Source organism: Heterodontus francisci, chromosome 37, assembly GCF_036365525.1.
Source record: "Heterodontus francisci isolate sHetFra1 chromosome 37, sHetFra1.hap1, whole genome shotgun sequence".
NCBI classification, from domain to species: domain Eukaryota; kingdom Metazoa; phylum Chordata; class Chondrichthyes; order Heterodontiformes; family Heterodontidae; genus Heterodontus; species Heterodontus francisci.
In genome coordinates this window covers 21587753-21609016 of record NC_090407.1, presented here as the reverse complement: position 1 = coordinate 21609016, position 21264 = coordinate 21587753, and the positions used below count along the sequence as shown (strand labels likewise).

Sequence of the window (21264 nt, the reverse complement as noted above, 5' to 3'; positions counted from 1 at the left end):
AGCATGTGGGGGAAAGGTACAACATGCCTGGTATGGGAACTTGGACAGTCATCAGCAGTGGGTACCACGTCCAGGAGCCCTAATTCCCCATGAGTGAACCTAACCCAGAGATCAGAGGAAATGTGCAGATGTAGCAAGACTATCAGACTATCAGTCTGAAACTTTCCTCTGTAGCTTGTCATCTGAAAATGTTCCATTCATGTTTGCCCCTCACACTTCTCACAACTTTCTGTTTGTTTAATCAGGGTTTTCTCAGTTTCCAAAAAAACAAATCTTTTCCATAACTCTTGTTTCAAATTTCAAAACTAATAAGCAAAGTATGTGATTAAAAACAAGGCAGTTCATAAAACACAGGCCACAGACAGGGGCCTAGACTCACACCCAGCCTGTGACAGGCGTCTACCCTCACACCCAGTGCAAAAGAATGGGTGAAACTGTGGCAAATGAATTTCAATTTAGGCAAATTTGAGGTCATCCTCCTTGCACCTAAAAAGGATGAAACAGGGTACTTTCTAAATGCTGAAAATCTAGAAACAGTGGAGGTCCAGATACATAGATCATTAAACGTCATGAACAGATACGTAAAATAACTGAAAAGGGTAATGGAAAGTCGGCCTTTATATCTAGAGGACTAGAATACACAGGCGTAGAAGTCGCGTTACAGCTATATAAAGCCTTGGTTAGACCACCCAGGAATGGTGTGAGCAGATCTGGGCACCACCACCTTAGAAAGGATATATTGGCCTTGGAGGGAGTGCAGTGTTGATTTACCAAAATGATATCTGGCATCCAAGCATTAAATTACGAAGATAGATTACACAACTAGGATTATATTCCCTGGAATTTAGAAGGTTAAGGGGTGATTTGATCAAAGTTTTCAAGATATTAAGGGGAGAGAAACTATTTCATCTGGTTGGGGGAGTCTACAATGAGGGGGCATAGTCTAAAAATTAAAGCCAGACCTTTCAGGGGTGAAATTAGGAAAAATATCGACACACAGAGGTCCAGAAGTTTGGAACTCCCTTCCGCAAATGGCAATTGATGCTGTATCAATTGTTAACTTTAAAATCTGAGATTGATAGATTTTTGTTAGCCAAAGGTATTATGGGATATGGGGCAAAGGAAGGTATATGGAGTTAGGTTGCAAATCAACCAAGATCTCACTGAATGATGGAAAAGGCTCAAGGGACTAAATGGCCTATTCCAGTTCCTATCTACCCTCACACCCAACCCTAGAGTCAGGGGCGGACCCTCACACTAGCCTGAGGCAGGGGCCTACCCTCAAGCCCAGCCCAGAGACAGAGACATACCCTCACACCCAGCTTCAGTTCTTGTCACTGTGTGCAAACCAACATGACCCAATTCAGGTCAGAAGTAATAAACTCCAATGACCCAAGATCAGGCAGTCCACTGCCAATGTGATTGTTTCACTTTAATCACTTTTGCTTTTACTGTGCTGTAACAATTCTGTGATTTGTTGCTGTAACATCCCCTGGGGTAATTTAGTTTCCAGATTGTCATCGCAGGCACACTCAGAATCAGTTCCAGAGAAAGTCATAGAGTGATTTATGGCATAGAAAGCCATTCGGTCCATCAAGTCAAAGCTGGCTCTCCGTGGAGCAATACAGTCAGTCCCACTCCCCTGCAGGATCCCTGTAGTCCTGCAAGTTTATTCCCTTCAAGTGCCCCTCCAACTTCCTTTTGAAATCATTGGTTGTCTCTCCTTCCACCACCCTCGTGGGCAGCGAGTTCCAGGTCATTACCACTCACTAGGTAAAAAAGTTCTTCCTCACATTCCCTCTGTATCTCTTGCCCAAAACCTTCGATCTGTTTCCCATAGTCCTTGTACCATCAGTTAATGGGAACAGTTTTTCCTTGTCTAACTTATCTAAATCTGTCATAATCTTGAACATCTCTATCAAATCTCCCCTCAATCTCCTTGACTCCAGGGAGAACAAACCCAGCTTTTCCAACCTAACCTTATAACTAAAATCCCCCATCTGGAACCATTCTGGTAAATCTCCTCTGCACTCTCTCAAGGACCCTCACATCCTTTCTAAAGTGTGGTGACCAGAACTGAACGCAATACTCTAGTTGGGACCTAACCAGAGCTTTATAAATATTCAGCACACTTCCCTGCTTTTGTACTCAATGCCTCTATTTATAAAGCCCAAGATCCCATATGATTTGCTAACCACTCTCTCAATATGTCCTACCACCTTCAAAGATCTATGCTTATGCACCCCCAGGTCCCTCTGTTCTTGCACATTCTTTAAGACTGCGCCATTAAGTCTATATTGCTTCAGTCTATCCCTTCTGCCAAAATATATCACCTCACAAATATCAGTATTAAATTCCATCTGCCACTTGTCTGCCCATTCTGCTAGTCTATATCTGTCCTGTTGCAGGCAGTTCAGATCATCCTCACTCTTTGTCACTCCTCCAAGGACAGTATAGTCAGCAAATTTTGAAATTCTACTCTCTATTCCAATATCCAAGTCATTTATATATATAGCAAAAAAGCAGTGGTCCTAGCACTGACCCTTGGGGAACACCACTGTCTATCATCCTCCAGTCTAACAAAAAACCATTTCCCACGACTCACTGTTTTCTATCCTTAAGTCAATTTTTTTATCCAATTGGACATTGACTCTCTTATTCCATGAGCCTAAATTTTGTTAACCAGCCTTTTATGTGGTACTTTGTCAAACGCTTTCTTAAAATCCATATAGACAACATCCGTCACATTTCCTTCATCAACCTTCTCTGTAACTTCATCAAAATATTCAATTTCAGTAGTCAAGCATGATCTGCCTTTTACAAATCCATGCTGGCTATCCTTAATTAACTCAAATCTCTTCAAGTGCCTGTTGACATTTTCCCTGATTATTGTTTCTAAAATCTTACCCAGCATTGATGTTAAACTAACTGGTCTGTAGTTGCTAGGACTGTCCTCACACCCTTTCTTGAATAAGGGTGTCATATTTGTAACTCGGCAAACATTTGGCACCTCCCCCATATCTAGGGAAGATTGGAAGATTATGACAACCCCTTCTGCTATCTCCACCCCCACTTCCATTAGCAACCTGGGATGCAAACCATCCAGACCAGGTGATTTATCTACATTTCCAGTACCTCCTCCCTTTTAATTTTTACCCTATCCATTGTGCCACTCTCGCTGCTTTGTGATATTTTGTCAGATTCCTCTTCCTTAGTAAACATTGAATCAAAGTACTCATTAAGTATTCTACCTTCGCCCTGTGCCTCTAAGCATATATTACCCTCTTTGTCCCAAATAAGAACATAAAAACATAAGCAATAGGAGCAGGAGTAGGCCATTCAGCCCCTCAAGCCTGCCTTGCCATTCAATAAGGTCATGGCTGATCTGCGGCAGACCTCAACTCCTCTTTTGTGCCAGCTGCTCATAGCCCTCAACCCCCGATATTTCAAAAATCTATCCACTTCCTCTTTAAATACTTTCAGTGATCTAGCCTCCACAACTCTCTTGGGTAGAGAATTCCAGACATTCACTACCCTCTGAGAGAAGAAACTTCTTCGCATCTCAGTTTAAAATGAGTGTCCCCTTAGTCAGTAACTATGTCTCCTAGTTCGAGATTCCCCCACCAGTGGAAACATCTTCTTAAAATCTACCCTGTCAAGCCCCCTCAGAATTTTTTTTTCTTATTCATTCATGGGATGTGGGTGTTGCAGGCCAGGCCAGCATTTATTGCCCATCCCTAATTGCCCTTGAACTGAGTGGCCATTTCGAGGCCATGTAAGAGTCAACCACATTGCTGTAGATCTGGAGTCACATGTAGGCCAGACCAGGTAAGGACAGCACATTTCCTTCCCTAAAGGACATTAGTGAACCAGATGGGTTTTTACAACAATCGACAATGGTTTCATGGCCATCATTAGACTAGCTTTAAATTCCAGATTTTATTAATTGAATTCAAATTCCACTTTCTGCTGTGGTGGGATTCGAACCCATGTCCCCAGAGCAATACCTGGGTCTCTGGGTTACTAGTCCAGTGACAATACCAATACGCCACCGCCTCCCCTTCAATAAGATCACTAAACTCTAATGAATAAAGGCCTAACCTGGTTAGCTGTTCTTGATAAGTCAATCCCTTCATCCCAGGAATCAGCCTAGTGAATCCCTTTTGAACTGCCTCCAATGCCAGTATATCCTTTTTTAAATATGGGGACCAAAACTGTACACAGTACTCCAGGTGCGGCCTCACCAACACCCTGTACAGTTGTAACAAGACTTCCCTATTTTTAAACTCCAACCCCCTAGCAATAAAGGCCAAAATTCCATTTGCCTTCTTAATTACTTGCTGCACCTGCAGGCTAACTTTTTGTGTGTCATGCACAAGAATACCCAGATCCCTCTGTGCTGCACTTTTTTGGAGTCTCTCTCCATTTAGATAATAGTCTGCCTTTTGATTCTTCCTACCAAAGTGCATGACTTCACTCTTTCCTACATTAAACTCCATCTGCCAAGTTTTTGCCCACTCACTCATTCTATCTATATCCCCTTGCAGATTTCTTATGTCCTCCCACCTATTTTTGTATTGTCAGTAAATTTGTTAATAGGCCCCACTCCACCTCTCACTAACCACTATTTACATACTGCTAGAAGATTTTTGGGTTCTCTTTTATGTTGACTGACATTCTATTCTTAACTGCTCTCTTTACCAGTCCTATTTTCATCATTTTACCTATTTAATCACCTTAAGTTATAATATCTGAGCTTTCTAATTTTTAAACAACTTGCCTGGATATGAATGGAACTGTTTGTGTCCGAAATATTCCACCTGACATTTCCAGGAGACTATCAGCCCAATGGAGTATTTATTGTTCTGTGATTAAGCCCAATAACTGGAGCCTCTCTCCACACCTGGCCACATCTGGACGCAGCTTCTTTTTGAAGGAGTTACATGGTTCAGTACTTGAGTTTGCCTGGAGATAAGATTTCTGCTCTCTATATAGTAAACTTGTGTTCTCCATATCGACTTGATCCCCACCTCAGCACTAAAATATTTAGATTATAATCCCTCCATCAAAAAATAGAAATACTGAGGCAACAAGTTAAAAGGACCGACTTTTCGAGAAAGCTTCTCATGTTTATAAATGAGCAACTTGGCTGTGTAAAACATATTAAAGCACATTGTTGCAAAATTTGCACAAATTCAGGGAGGCAACAGGAACAAACAAAGCTTGACTCAGCTTTAACCCCCAATTCACACCAGCTAGAAAGTAACGGGAGAGGGTTTCACTTCATAAAAAATGATGAAACAAAAATTGAACTGTGATGAAAATTAATTTGACAGTTTTACATGCAAACCAATTACTCCAGTTCCTGCTCCTGGTGTTCATTACCAGTTATATTCGAAACCGTTACTCCATTTCCTGCTCCTTATTCAGTCTCAGTAACTCACCCCAATCCAGATCCACATCCAGCTCTGACCCCTGGTCCCAATCCCAGTCCTCATGATGCTGAGCTCCAGCCTTGGACTGATTCTCAGAGTCTAGGTAAAGCCGTTTCTGAATCCAGCGCTCACACTTCTCAGAACAACACTTCAATGAATTGATTCACTTATTGAGATTCAAATGTGTGTGAGAAACAGGCAGTGAGTGCAGGGGAGGAAACAGGAACAGGAGGCAGAACCACAACCAAAATCTCTTAAAGAGACCATGACAGAGAAAGCGAGAAAGAGACACGCAGACTGATTCAGAGATCAAGGAATGGTGTGGAAGAGATAAAGTGACTGAGAGGTAAAAACTGACAGACAATAGAGAGATAGAGTGAGACAGGGACAGATAGAGCGACAAAGGCAGAGAGTGACAAGTGTGATGGAGTAAATGAGAGAGAGAGAGATAGGGACAGAACAGCAGCGTAATTGACAGGCAAAACACAGAGAGGTATAGAGAGGTACAGGATAGGTAGAGAAACTGAGAAGGAGAATGATAGAGAGAAACAAGAAAGGAGATGGAGAGAAATGGACAGATAGTGACAAGACAGGGAGAAAGAGAGTGATAGATCAAGGGAAAGAAATAGGTAGAGAAAGAGACCAAAGTGTGACAAGGGGAGAGTGACAGGGAGTTGGAGAGAGAGAGAGACATGGGGATACAAATGGAGAGGAGGAGAGACAGACTATATATAGAGGGCAGTGAGGATGGTGAAGATGTTGAGGATGATGAAAAAATGTCTAATAACAAATTCAATAACAGCATACAGGCACATTATAAAATGGACACAAAAGCTTAATAAATATGAAACTTTATACATTATTAAGGAAAAAACATTATTGCTGGTTTAAGGGAAACAAACAGCAGCTGCAGACCGACAGAGGAAAAAGCTATTGCCTCCAAATCACAGACTCTTTGCTTTCACTGTGTTTAGAAGCTAACAGTTTTGGTGAAGAGACTTTCATTCTGAGGTGGGGATCTGAGGGTGGGGATATTCTCAGAGTAATTCAGAGTTTGAAATCTAGGAGGGGAGGTTTTCTTGCGTGTCACGGAACAGTGACTTAAACCATGTGCAAAGTCCATACAGACTTCAACGAGAGTCAGTGGATGGTGATCAGGACCATGAACCCTGGCTGATCTTTCCCTTCCTTAACCCAAGGGGTACTGAGGATTGTAATCCCCGCCCCTCCTGCCCACACAGACAGGATCAGCTAACTCAACACAGACTGAGAATGGAGCCTGGAAATCAGTACCTCATGGGGTGGGGCAATGACCCACATGCCCTGTGCAGCCTTGCTCTGCTGCAGAGTCCTTTTCTTCACTGAGGATCACAGTGGGGATACTTGCTCCTGCTTCCACCAGCACCATGGCCACTGGGCAGACAGACAAACTCATAGTCAACCCAGCCACATGCTGTTGGTCAGTGCCAGTCCTTGCTCAGTCACATGGAAGGAGGGGAAGGGAAGGGGAGGGTAGGGGGAGGAGAGATGAGAAGGGGAGGGGAGTGGAGAGGAAAGAAGAGGAGAGAGAGGGGTGGGGAGGAGGGCAGAAGGGAGAGAAGCGGTGGGGTAGGGAGAAGGGAAGGAGAGTGGAGTAGAGAGGAAAGGGGGCAGGGAGGGGACAACAGGGGTGGAGAGGTGGGGAGGGGAGAGGAGAGGTAGAGAGGGAAAGGGAGAGGGGAGAGGGGAAAGGACATGTAACTCAAATGTTTAGTTCCTTTTCCTTGCCACATGGCACAGAACGGGCAGCCCAGATCCTGCTGATAACCGTGTGATCTTACAGATCTCAATAATACGGAGGATTTTTGGTTCTTAATAAGAGTGATTGCTGGGACAGGTCACCAGCCTCACACACACTTTCCTCACTCCCGCAACATTAAGTCCATGTTCACTCGTTTCCCCCTCTCCTCACTGATGGCTCAGTCTGTAATGGGTCCACAAGCATTGACATCATTCTCAGTTCCTTTCAGAGCATGTGCAGGAACGCTCCATGGACCGCAGTGATGGGCACTTCTGCAGGTCAGAGGTCAAGTTCCATGCAGGTCCATCCATCGAAATTCTGGGTCTCACTGCTTATGCTCAGTAAATTCAAGGCTACACCTCCCTGTTAATGAAGGAGAGAGGGATTGTTCAGAACAAGATAGAACACCTCAGCATTGCATACTTAAAAAGGAGAAATTTGCAAAGATATGTGGATAGATCTTTCGGTGAGCCAACATGGGCCCAATGGGTAAATGGCCTCCTTCTGTGCTCTAAGATTCTATAACAGAAAATGTTTCTGTTACTACTAATAGCACAAAACCTACAGGAGCAGGTGGCAGGATTGGAAGACACCTGGGAGAAGGGAAGAAAACACCTGGCTGGGGGGGAAGGAGTGACCCCTGTGGGGAGGGAGGCACACCTGAGATGAGGGAAGATGCACCTGGGGAGGGGGAAAGGTAACTGGTCATGCAAAGACATTCGGGGTGGTGATGGGAGTGGGGGAGGACAACACCTGAGGCGGGGGGGGGGGGGGGTGCGAGAGACACCTGTGGGGAGGGAGACATCTGAGGAAGAGACAACAGGGGTGGGCTGAAGAGACACCTAGAGTGGGGGGGGGGGGGAAGAGGCATCTGGGGAAGGGGGAAGTGAAGCCTGGGGAGTGGGCAATGTTAATGGCGGAGGGGAGGGGGGCAAAGACACCTGGGCAGGAGGATGACAGCTGGGGGGAGAGAGGGGAAAGGGGATGGAGAGGGAAAGAGAGACATTGGAGGGGTGGAGGAGACACCTGGGTGGAGATGTGGGGTGCAGAGAGAGACACCTAAGGGGAGAGGAGGAAGGAGAGAGACAGGGGAGGGGCAGGGGAGGCAGTCACCTGCGGGGGAGAGGAAGACAGTGGGTAGTGAAAGGCAGGCACCGGAGGAACTGGGGCGGAAGGCACAGGCACCAGTAGGGAGAGAGGGGGCTGAAGGAGATAAATGGGTGGAGTGTGAGAAACACCTGAGGGTGGAGGATGACACCCAGGTGTGGGGGGGACACATTGAGAGGGGGAAAATGACACATTGAGGGGGGAAGAATGACACTTTGGGGCTGAGGATGACACTTTGGAGATGGGGAAGAGACTCCAAGTGGGGAAGAAGGGAAAACACCAGTTTGGGTGCGGGGGGAAGACACTGGGGAATTGGGGGTGGGGTGACCACCTTGCGGGGGGAACAGGGAAGATGCTTGGGAGGAAAGAAAACAGATGGGTAATTTGCATATTGCTATGTTTGCTACTGGTTTACCCAGTCACACTGTAGACTCTCTGCTCATGATATCTTCTGGCCTGTTTAAGTTACATTTGTACCACACAACTGCGAGGCAATGACCATCTCCAACAAAAGAGAATCTAACCATCTTCACTTGATGTTCAACTGCATTGCTATCGCTGAATCCTCCACTATCAACATCCTGGGGGTTATCATTGACCAGAAACATAACTGGACCAGTCACATAAATACTATGGCTACAAGAGCAAGTCAATGGAAATTCTGCGGTGAGTAACGCACCTCCTGACTCCCTATAGCCTTTCCACCATCTACAAGGCATAAGTTATGAGTCTGATGAAATATTCTCCACTTGCCTGGCTGAGTGCAGCTCCGACAACATTCAAAAAATTGACATCATCCAGGACAAAGTAGCCCGCTTGATCGACACCCCATCCACCACCTTAAACATTCACTCCATCCACCACTAGTGCACTACAACTGCAGTTTGTAGCACATACACGATGCACTGCAGCCACTCGCCAAGCCTCCTTCGACAGCACCTTCCAAACAGTGACCTCTACCACCTAGAAGGACAGGGCAGCAGACACATGGGAACACCATCACTTGTAAGTTCCCCTCCAAACCACACACCATCCTGATTTGGAAATATATCGCCGTTCCTTCATTGTAGCTCAGTCAAAATCCTGGAACTCACTCCCTAATAGCACTGTGGGTGTGCCTGCACCAAATAAGACTGGAGCTGTTCAAGAAGGTGCCTCACCCTTCTCAAGGCAATTAGGGATGGGTTACAAATGCTGGCCTTGCCAGTGATGGCCACATCCCAGGAAGGAACTTAAAAAAAAATCATCTGAGGACCAAGTAAGTGTTGAAATTTCAGCAGTTATAAAATTGCCATTATTTTGTTCTCTGCCACCTTACGAAGCAGCTGTCCTCGTGTGTGAGATCACACAGTCTGAAGGCATCACAGTACCAACTCTCCTTGTGTTCTTTGTACATTTTCCAGCAGCAGTCACTGGTTATCAGTCAGGAGTGGGAACTAGGCCCATCGCTCCTTCCTGACTCAGGGGCATTGAGGCCAACTGTGTCCCTACCTTCCACTGCAAAGGAGATCAGTGTACTGATGCCAGGATAGAGTGAAGGGGACTGGGCCTGGCTTGGAGGGTTAGACAGCATGCTGATACATACAGAGAGTGGCCTCCTCATCTGGAATCGGGCAGACAGTGTCTGTGGAAACATAACTGACAGAAACACTGAATGGCCAGAGGAATAAAAGATTCAGCTACACCCCGTACCGTGCCCCCAACCTCCGTTCCCTCTACCCCCATCCTCAGCCCCCTCCCTCGGGCCTCCCACGTCACATCCCCCCAGCTGCCCCTCCAACTCCTCTCTCCCACCCGCTCCCTTGGTTCCAACCTTCTGCCCCCCCTTCATCCAACCTTATCTCCTTCCTCTCCCCTCCGCTGCCCCCACCCCACCTCCACTTTTCACCCCACCACCCCTCAGGAAGCAGTGACGTACGATGCAGTCAGTGTAGAGTTCAGGAGCAGGGTGGTCCTTATTCTGTACAGTTGTGCCAGGGTCAGTTTGCGGTGCTGCCCAGGCTGAGGGTCCGACATTGTCCGTTTGGAATGTTCAGAGGTACTGCTGCCCCCCAGCTGCCAGGTAACATCCTCCTCCTGACTTTGGGGGACCATGAGCTCATCTGCAACACAACAAGAGTTCAGCTCACTCTCTGTATCAGAGCATGACAGTGTGCAGGGCTTTGAGCCAGGGTCAAAGCTTGGTCCATCTACAGGGTAGGCATGCTGTTTCACAAAGTCCAGCTCCTCCACTTCCGAGATCTCGCTGTCGCTAGTGTTTATGCCAACAGTGTCCACGCCTCTCCCTCTCTTCTCTTGGGAGCCAAGGTGCGAAGCTGTTCTGAGCTGTTGAGCCTCTGCTCGCTTGAGAACGTCCATCACTTTGGTGGGTGTGGGACAGTGCGGACTGGAGAGGGCAGCCCTGCTCAGTACTCCCTCATCAAAGGCTGACAGCTGGGACCTCTTTGCTTCTGTGCACACACAGAGCTCGGTCAGGCTCTTGCTCAATGACGTCTGACTTGAAACGCAGGATTCTGAAGATGAGGAAATGTCCTGGAAAAGATTGGCCTCTGATTTTGATTTGAAGACACTGGATTTGTGACACAGGGACTGGACTGGACTCTGCTGGTGAATCTGTGGTGAGGCTGATCGCTGGGGGGGAGTTGATTCTCCATCTTCATCTGCTGATTCCCGTTGTCGCTCTTCGAACTCTCGGACTGAGCTCGGGGTCAGGGTGCCATAAGCGCTGTCAACGGAGGCCGAGTGGCAGCCATCGCTTTCCAACACCAGGCCTTTGGCACTTGGAATCAGGAGGCCTGAGGAGGTCAACCCATGGTTGAGCAACTCCTGAGTTGGGGTGCTGGAAGACGCTGTACTTTGGAGCGAGGCATCATCGGACTGAGACGCAGCTGTTTCAACATCTGGTGAGGAGAGATCTTCATTCACATCCATCATCACAACAGAAACTCTCTCTGTCGCAGTGTCTGACTGACTGCAAGAAACAGACAAACAGATTAATGAAATGAGTGAGAGTGTGAGAGGGGCAGGGAAAGAGAGAGAGAGAGAGACAGGGTAAGAGGGAGAGTGATGGGGAAAGAGAGAGAGAGACGGGAAAGAGAGAGAGAGAGAGACAGGGTAAGAGGGAGATGGGGAGAGAGAGAGAGAGAGAGAGAGAGAGAAGCAGGAAAAGCGACAAAGAGACAGAGAGCAGGAAACCAATATAATTCGTGTTAAGACCCTGGATACAATTTCACAAATTAAAAAGTCCTCTTTTCTCCCATTGTCACTTTAATGGATTGAAACTAGGGAAAAGGTAACTTCAGCACTGAGATCAGGATTTACACAGAGAGGGATCAAGATGTGAAGGGAGCCTCAAACTTTGCGATCATTCCAGAAACAGGGGGGTGATGTGCGAGGGGCAGAGAGATGATGTAAATGACCTCTATCTGTACCTGTCCTGAAATGTTATGGTAACTGCTGCCCATCAGACTGAAATCAGACGCAGGCTGAGGGTTAAGCTCCATTGAAGGTGAATTGCTCTCAGCAACAGCCCAAGGACAGGAAGTATAGGGAAAAGGATGAACTTGCACACTTACCTATGCTGTGATTCAAGTGAATTGGTGTACTTGTGTAACAGGGATGGTGACTGCGTTACTGAGGCCCCACTCTCCACATCCTCTTCATCAGGCAGCCTGCACCGTCTCTGTGCGGACTCCTGGTCCCTTAATCTCTCCAGAAGGTTCTAGATTGTTAAATAAAATTCATGTATTAGATCAGCAGGCTTTAGAGGGAATAGTCAGATGGGACGGTAAGTAAAGACCATGCAGCAAGACCTGGACAATATCCAGGCTTGGGCTGATCAGTGGCAAGTAACATTTGCGCCACACAAGTGCCAGGCAATGACCATCTCCAACAAGAGAGAATCTAACCATCTCCTCTTGACATTCAATGGCATTACCATCGCTGAATCCCCCATATCAACGTCCTAGGGGCTACCATTGACCAGAAACTGAACTGGAGTAGCCATATAAATACCGTGGCTACAAGAGCAGGTCAGAGGCTAGGAATCCTGCGGTGAGTAACTCACCTCCTGACTCCCCAAAGCCTGTCCACCATCTACAAGGCACAAGTCAGGAGTGTGATGGAATACTCTCCACTTGCCTGGATGAGTGCAGCTCCAACAACACTCAAGAAGTTCGACACCATCCAGAACAAAGCAGCCCGCTTGATTGGCACACCATGCACAAACATTCACTCCCTCCACCACCGACGCACAGTGGCAGCAGTGTGTACCATCTACAAGATGCACTGCAGCAACGCACCAAGGCTCCTTCGACAGCACCTTCCAAACCCGCGACCTCTACCAACTAGAAGGACAAGAGCAGCAGATGCATGGGAACACCACCACCTGCAAGTTCCCGTCCAAGTCACACACCATCCTGACTTGGAACTATATTGCCGTTCCTTCACTGTCGCTGGGTCAAAATCCTGGAACTCCCTTCCTAACAGCACTGTGGGTGTACCTACCTCACATGGACTGCAGCGGTTCAAGAAGACAGCTCACCACCACCTTCTCAAGGGCAATTAGGGATGGGCAATAAATGCTGGCATAGCCAGTGATGCCCACATCCCATGGATGAATAAAAAAAAAGGCCTGCTACCTGACCCGAACCTGATGCCGTGTCAGGTTCGGGTCGGGTTGGGCCGGACACACACAGGAAGTACTCTGCTGGTAAGTATTGAAATTAAAAAACTTAGCTGAGCTGGGAGTCCGGGACGAAACTGAGTCTGCGCAGTGAGCGAGTGACATCACTATGACGTCATCATGCATGCGCTGCAGCTCCGTGGAGCTTCCCAGTCGGAAGGTAAGTAAAGGGATGGTCGGGTCAGGCTTGGGTCAGGTCGGGCTCGGAACGAAATTGGAGGGACTTGGGCCAGGTTGGGCCTGGGTCCGCTGTGGATCGGTCGGGTGCGGGTCGGGTTCTTTCTCCCGACCTAAGCAGGCTTTTAACGGTAAGACCCTCACATACATTAGAATTTTTCAATGATTTGTTGTTATTTTATGACATTGAACACACAGTGTGGGGAATGTCAAAGATTGTGCCGTGAAGTGGCTCAGTCCCCTTTGCTTGATACCTCATACACTGGATGCTAGTGTGCGCTGAAATGACCAGTCGAGTGTCCCTGTGACCCACACTCCATTTGATTTTCATCAGTGTGTGCCCAGAAATTGCACCCCTCCCCTCTGCAGTTAGAGCTCCTCCCAGTCAATTGCCCATTACCTGAGCATTGAATATGGCCTCAATCCACGCTCTAGACTGTCCGGTCACACTGGTCTGAAAGGTGAAGGCACCAATTGCACTGTGAAACTCATTCAGGTAAATCAGCAGGAAAGAGCCTAAGAAAGGATGAAGACATTGTTATATGTGACACACACACACAGGCAAACTCCACATACGTACAGAAACACATACACATCATCATAAGGCCAGAAGTTGGGATGAATGCTGATGATTGCAAAGTGTTCAATTCCATTCGCAATTCCTCAGATACTGAAACAGTTTGTGCCCACATGCAGCAAGATCTGGACAACATTCAGGCTTGGGCTGATAAGTGGTAAGAAGCATTTACACTACACAAGTGCCAGGCCATGACCATCTCCAACAAGACCGAGTCTAATAACCACCCCTTGACATTCAATGGCATTACCATTGTTGAATCTCCCACCATCAATATCTTGGAGTCACCACTGACCAGAAACTTAATTGGACCACTCATATAAATATTGTGGTTACAAGAGCAGGTCAGAGGCTGCGAATCCTGTGGCGAGTGAATCACCTCCTGACTCTCCAATGCCTGTCCACCATCTACAAGGCACAGATCATGGATGTGATGGAATACTCTCCACTTGCCTGGATGGGTGCAGCTCCAACAACACACAAGAAGCTCGACACCATCCAGGACAAAGTAGCCCACTTGATCGGCACCACATCCACCACCTTAAACATTCTCTCCCTCCACCACAGCTGCAGTGTATACTAGCTACAAGATAGTTGTCTAACATATGGCTCGCAGGCCAGAGTCCGGCCCTCCAAAGGTTTCCATCCGGCCCGTGGATGTAAACTGCCGGGATGTCAGGCACCTCGATGGGCAGCTATAGGTTTGTTAGGACCCTGCTCCCACACAATATGGCTGCACCCAGTGGAGAGATGGCTTTCACAGAATGTTTATGGTAAGTGCATGAGCGGGCAGAGAGCAGTGGGGAGCAGGGAACGGGCAGCAGAGAGCGGGTAATGGAGAACGGGTAGTGGAGAGCCGGGAGAGGAGAGTGGGGAGTGAGAGACACAAACAGAAAGAGAGCGGTGAGTGAGAGACTCCCACAAAAAGAGAGCAAGGAGAGAGTGAGACAGAGAAGAGGGGGAAAGAGAGAGAGAGAGAGAGGGGGGAAGAGAGAGAGAGAGAGACAGAGAGGGGGGAGAGAGAGAGAGACAGAGGGGGAAGAGAGAGAGGGGAAGAAAGAGAGAAAGAGACAGAGAGAGAGGGGGGGAAGAGAGAGAAAGAGGCAGGAAGAGAGAGAGAGAGACAGTGAGGGGGGAAGAGAGAGACAGAGACAGTGAGGGGGGGAAAAAGAGACAGAAGGGGGGAGAGAGAGAAAGACAGAGAAGGGGAAGACAGACAGAGAGAGAGACAGTGAGGGAGGAAGAGAGAGAGACAGACAGTGAGGGAGGAAGAGAGAGACAGAGACAGTGAGGGGGGGGGGGAGAAAGAGAGAGAGACAGAAGGGGGAGAGAGAGAGACAGAGAGAGAGGTGAAAGAGAAAGAGAGACAGAGAGAGGAGGGAGAGACGGGGGGAAGAGAGAGAGAGACGGAGAGAGAGAGGGGAAGAAAGAGAGAAAGAAACAGACAGAGAGAAAGAGGCAGGAAGAGAGAGAGAGGGGGGAAGAGAGAGAGAAGGGGAGAGAGACAGGGAGAGGTGGAGAAAGACAGAGAGGGGGGAGAGACAGTGAGTGGGGAAGAGAGAGACAGACAGTGAGGGGGGAAGAGAGAGACAGAGACAGGGGGAGAGAGAGACAGAGAGAGGAGGGAGAGAGAGACAGAGAGAGAGGAGAAAGAGAGACAGAGAGAGGAGGGAGAGAGAGAGACGGAGAGGGGAAGAAAGAGAGAAAGAGACAGAGAGAGAGGGGGAAGAGAGAGAAAGAGACAGACAGAGAGAGAGGGGAAGAGAGAGATGGGGAGAGGTAGAGAGAGAAAGACAGTGGGGAGAGTGGGAGGGGTAGATGGGGGGGTGGAGAGGGAGAGGGGAGAGAAAGAGATCCAGATCTCACCTGGAAGATGGACATCTATCCGGAATACTCGCTACATCAAGTGTGCGGGCAGAAATTGAGTACTTATGCAAGCAAAAATAATGCCAGGTATGTCACTAAATCAGTGTTCAACATAGTGACGAGAATTTTTTATTTATTTTATTTAGAGATACAGCATGAAACAGGCCCTTTGGCCCACCGAGTCTGTGCCGACAAACAACCACCCATTTATACTAACCCTACACTACCCCCATACTTTCTACCACATCCCCACCATTCTCCTACCACCTACCTATACTAGGGGCAATTTACAACAGCCAATTTACCTATCAACCTGCGAGTCTTTTGGAGGTGGGAGGAAACCGGAGCACCTGACAGAAACCCACGTAGACACAGGGAGAACTTGCAAACTCCGCACAGGCAGTACCCAGAATTGAACCCGGGTCGCTGGAGCTGTGAGGCTGCGGTGCTCACCACTGCGCCACTGTGCCGCCCAAATTAAGTTAATAAATTAGTCTTCTCATTTAAAGCTTTTTCACAAAAATGCACGTTTGTTGTTTTGATAGTAATATAAATTTTTAATGCCTTTATCTTTCTGATATTTGCTCACTGGCCGCCTGTGCAGGACAAAAATTATAATGTGGTCCCCCAAGCAAAAAGGTTGAACGCCCCAATCTTACACTGCAGCAACTCACCAAAACCTCTTCAATAGTATCTCCTAAACCCATGACCACCACCACCTAGAAAGACAAGGGCAGCAGGCACATGGAAACACCACCACTTGCAAGTTCCCCTCCAAGCAACACATCATTTTGATTTGGAAATATATCATCATTCCGTCATTATTGCCAGGTCAAAAGCCTGGAACTCCCTACCTAACAGCATGGTGGGTGTAGCTACACTACAAGGACTGTAGTTGTTCAAGAAGGCAGGTCAACACCAGCTCCTCAAGGGCAATTAGGCTTGCATAATAAATGCTAGCCTAGCAGCAAGGCCTACATCCATTAACTGAATGAATGAAAAAAATACAAATTCCACAAACACATACACACAGGCTGTACACACACTCCACAAACTTACACACACTCCACAAACTTACACACACAGACACTCCAACACACACACACACACACTCACTCCAACACACACACTCACTCCAACACACACACACACACTCCACAAACACGGACACACAAACACGTACACACACAGGCTTCACATGTACACAGCCTTCACACACACACCCCACAAATACGCACACACACACACATAGGCAGGCTTCACACGCACACTCCACAAACATGCACACACACAGGCTTCTCACACACATGCCACAAACACACACATGCATTGCACATACACACACAGGCTTCACACACACTCCACAAACACACACGCACACAAAGGTTTCACACACACACTCTACAAACGCAGGCTTCGCAGGACCCAGTGAGGACAGAGTTACAGAGCAAACCCCACATGTAAAACTACTGATTCATCCAGTCTCAAATGACCCCTACACAAGAAAAATCCAAACCTTCGAGTCTTCACATTGCTACTGCTGTCTTCTTCCTTACTCCATAGCTTTTGCACTTCCCCTAATCCCGCTCTCCTCTCACTCACATCCTTCCGCTCTTCCTCATCCCCATTGCTCTTTTGTCGACTGACCTCCCCTCTCTTGCTACTCCATTTCCAAATTCTCAGCAGTTTATGTGACTCTAAACCTGTTGCATAAGCAGAGGTATCAGTGGACAGTTTAGTTTTGGTGAAACTCACCGGGATCTCTCAGCTCCCTGCAGACGATTTTATCCATGAGCAATGGCTGCCGGATTACTTTGGCCTTCTCCATCTTCTTCACAGGTTTGGTGATGAGGAAAATATCAGTGAAGAGGAAACAGTAAACATCCATCTGTAAGAGGAAGTGTTCGTAGGGTCACTGCATGAAATGATCCTGCCCAACAGTGCACAGACTGAGACACTGAGAGACCAAAACGACGAGAAGACTGGACAACGAGAAACCCAGAATCTGGACATCGAGAAACCCAGAGACTGGACATCGAGAAACCCAAAGACTTGAGAGCCTGGAGCAAGAAGCCCAGAGACTGAAAGACTGGACACCAAGAAACTCAAAGATTGGACAATGAGAAACCCAGGGACCGAGAGACTGGACTAATAACCCAGAGACTGGACTTAGAAACTCAGAGACTGGACACTGAGAAACCCAAAGACCAAAAGACTGGACACTGAGAAACCCAGAGACCAAAAGACTGGACACTGAGAAACCCAGAGACCAAGAGACTGGACACTGAGAAACCCAGAGACCAAAAGACTGGACACTGAGAAACCCAGAGACCAAGAGACTGGACACTGAGAAACCCAGAGACCAAGAGACTGGACACTGAGGAACCCAGAGACCAAGAGACTGGACACTGAGAAACCCAGAGACCAAGAGACTGGACACTGAGAAACCCAGAGACTGGACACTGAGAAACCCAGAGACCAAGAGACTGGACACTGAGAAACCCAGAGACTGGACACTGAGAAACCCAGAAACCAAGAGACTGGACACTGAGAAACCCAGAGACCAAGAGACTGGACACTGAGAAACCCAGAGACCAAGGGACTGGACACTGAGAAACCCAGAGACCAAGAGACTGGACACTGAGAAACCCAGAGACTCAACATCCAGACGATGAGCACTGAGAGACCAACCAAAGGGAGACGGATCAACGGACACTGTGGTCCAGCCTCTTGGTCATGACCCAACCCCCGAGGCTCTCGGACATTCTTGCCCCTTGATCTTTCTCGCCCATTGGCTCACCTTACTGTCTTTTCCTTCTTTCATTCTCAGGCTTCCTTCGAGCAGCAGTTGCCTGATATCATCGGGTGAGGTCCCAAGCATTGGAGCCGACAGGTCCAAGCGGCAGAACTCCTTCAGAATCTAATGCAACGAAAGGGGCCGTCAGAAGTGGCAGCTTGTATCCATTACCTGCAGAGACTCTGGGCAGTTTGTGCCCACTACCTGCAGGAGCTGTCATATCCTGGCAGTTTACGAACATACAAACATATGAATTAGGAGCAGGAGTAGGCCACTTGGCCTTTCGAGCCTGCTCCGCCATTCAATAAGTTCATGGCTGAACCGATTACTCCACATTTCCACCTACCTTCGATAACCTTTCACCCCCTTGCTTATCATGAATCTATCTACCTCTGCCTTAAAAATATTCAAAGACTCTGCTTCCACCGCCTTTTGAGGAAGAGAATTCCAAAGACTCACGACCCTCTGAGAGAAAAGATTTCTCCTCATCTCTGTCTTAAATGGGTAACCCCTTATTGTTAAACAGTGACCCCGAGTTCTAGATTCTCCCACAAGGGGAAGCATCCTTTCAACATCCACCCTGTCAAGACCCCTCGGGATCTTATATGTTTCAATCAAGTTGCCTCTTACTCTTCTAAATTCCAGCGGATACAAGCCTAGCCTGTCCAATCTTTCCTCGAAAGACAGCCCACCCATTCCAGATATTAGTCTAGTAAACCTTCTTCGTACTGCATCCAACGCATTTTTCTTAAATAAGGAGACCAGCACTGTAAAAGTACTCCAGATGTGGTCTCACCAATGACCTGTATAGCTGAAGCATAATCTCCCTACTTTTGTACTCAATTCCCCTCGCGATAAACAATAACATTCTATTAGCTTTCCTAATTACTTGCTGTACCTGCATACTAACCTTTTGCGATTCATGCACTAGGACACCCAGATCCCTCTGCATCTCAGCTCTACATCTCTCACCATTTAGATAAAATGCTTCTTTTTTATTCTTCCTGCCAAAATGGACAATTTCACACTTTTCCACATTGTAATCCATTTGCCAGGTCTTTGCCCACTCACTTAACCTACCTATATCCCTTTGTAGCCCCTTTATGTCCTCTTCACAAGTTACTTTCCTACCTATCTTGCAGGGGTCTCTGGGCTTTCCTGCAATTTCAGTAATATTCTCACAGAAGTGGTTAATATCTCAGTAGGCGAGTGGATGTTAAAATGAAATGATGCGTGTATCTGTACCCCTAGATCCATCTGCTCCTCTACCCTATTCAGACACTTATTTTTCAAGGAGTATTCAGCCTCCTTATTCTTCCTACCAAAGTGTCCCACCTCACACTTATCTATATTGAAATTCATTTGTCAATGACACACCCATTGCAAGTTTATTAACGTCACCTTGTATTTTGTCACAGTCTTCCTCAGTATTATGTATATCCCTAACTATATCTCCCAATCCCGAAGTCTAAATCATTTATGTAAATTGTGAACAACAGCAATCCCAGCATCGATCCTTGTGGAATACCACTTCCCAGAGATTTGCAGTAACAAGGAGTCCTTTCAATATATCAGGAGCTAGGGATGGGTGTGGGGTTCTGTGGGTCCTGTACTGAGCCTGTCTGCCACTATGGAAATTATGAATTACAAAATCATCATTGTGTGTTTTTACTCTGGGTTGAGGGAGGAATATAAGAAGAGAGTATAGTAGAAACTCTGAGCAGGTTCGAGGGGCCTGCTCTTGTCCTAATTTTTTACATTTAACCAGTCTGATTCCTGAACTGAGTTATTGGGAAGGATTCTCTACCACGAACAACACTCTTTGGGGAAGAGAAGGCCAACTTGTTCCACAAGGTGTGTTAGGCTTCTCCTTGTATGCCTCAGTCGCTCTCTCTCTCCCCCTGTGCCTCTCTCTCTCCCCCTGTGCCTCAATCTCGTTCTTCCCTCTGCCTCAATCTCTCTCTGTGCCTCAGTCTCGTTCTTCCCTCTGCCTCAGTCTCTCTCCCTGTGCCTTAGTCTGTCCCCCCACTTTAGTCTTTCTCCCTGTGTATCTCAGTATCTCTCCCCCGCCCCCCCATGCTCCCCAACCTCTCTCTCCCCTTGTCTAGGTCTCTCTACCCTCTCTCTCCCTGTGTGCCTCAGTATCTCTCACTCTCCCTGTGTGCCACAGTCTCTCTTCCGAAACACCTCAGTCTCTCTTTTACCTTCTCCACTTCATCCGAGCTCCCATCCACCACCTCGTAGGAATCAATACGACTTATAATCTCTGCCAATCGCTGCTGCTGCTGTCGCTGATGCATTCGGGAATTCACATGCGTGATAAAACTCTCAACAGAACTGACCTGGAGATTAAAGAGAGATTTGAGCTAAGGACCAAGGAGAGACCCCAATAAATCAAAGGCCTCAGAACCAGCAGGATGGTTTCAGGATGTTTAACTAAGTCAAATACTAGGTACTGCGGGTAAATGGAGTTAAGATTTGTACAGAGACGTGACTGTGGCGGAGTGTCCAAGAGCAACAGCATGACTGTGACCGACAGTGTGACTGTGAGCGAGGGTGTGACTGAGCGAGAGAGTAATGGAAAGCATGACTGTACATGTGAAGGAGCTCCAGAATATGACTGAAAGGTAACTGTGACTGTGACCAATAGCATGGGCGAGATCAACAGCGCGACCGATTACATAACATGACAGTGACCAAGAGCATGACTAAGAGGTGACTGTGATTGTGACTGAGGGTAACAGCATGAGCCAGACCGACAGAGTGAGGGAGACCGACAGAGTGAGGGAGACCGACAGAGTGAGCGAGACCGACAGAGTGAGGGAGACCGACAGAGTGAGG

The 21264-nt window shown here is 47.5% G+C and overlaps 2 protein-coding genes across 8 annotated transcripts in view; both read right to left on the bottom strand.

Moving 5' to 3' along the window:
- Positions 1-5641, bottom strand: part of si:ch211-112c15.8 (tumor necrosis factor receptor superfamily member 25) — a 41018-nt gene extending 35377 nt beyond the window's left edge. Inside the window, exon 1 of one of the 2 annotated variants that reach the window (XM_068017260.1) lies at positions 5445-5641. In XM_068017260.1, coding sequence (XP_067873361.1) covers positions 5445-5498 — 54 coding nt within the window. In that variant the 5' untranslated portion in view covers positions 5499-5641. The remainder of the gene's footprint in view (positions 1-5444) is intronic. The other variant, XM_068017261.1, reaches the window with a different exon arrangement.
- A 656-nt stretch (positions 5642-6297) lies between these two features.
- LOC137352125 (pleckstrin homology domain-containing family G member 5-like) overlaps positions 6298-21264 on the bottom strand; it is a 141825-nt gene continuing 126858 nt past the window's right edge. For all 6 annotated transcript variants that reach the window (XM_068017254.1, XM_068017253.1, XM_068017256.1 and 3 more), the window contains 7 exons: positions 20628-20765; positions 18427-18546; positions 17382-17514; positions 13584-13699; positions 11898-12043; positions 10241-11293; positions 6298-7578 (listed from right to left, as the gene is read on the bottom strand). In XM_068017254.1, the coding sequence (XP_067873355.1) occupies positions 7569-7578; positions 10241-11293; positions 11898-12043; positions 13584-13699; positions 17382-17514; positions 18427-18546; positions 20628-20765 (1716 nt within the window). In that variant the 3' untranslated portion in view covers positions 6298-7568. The remainder of the gene's footprint in view (positions 7579-10240; positions 11294-11897; positions 12044-13583; positions 13700-17381; positions 17515-18426; positions 18547-20627; positions 20766-21264) is intronic.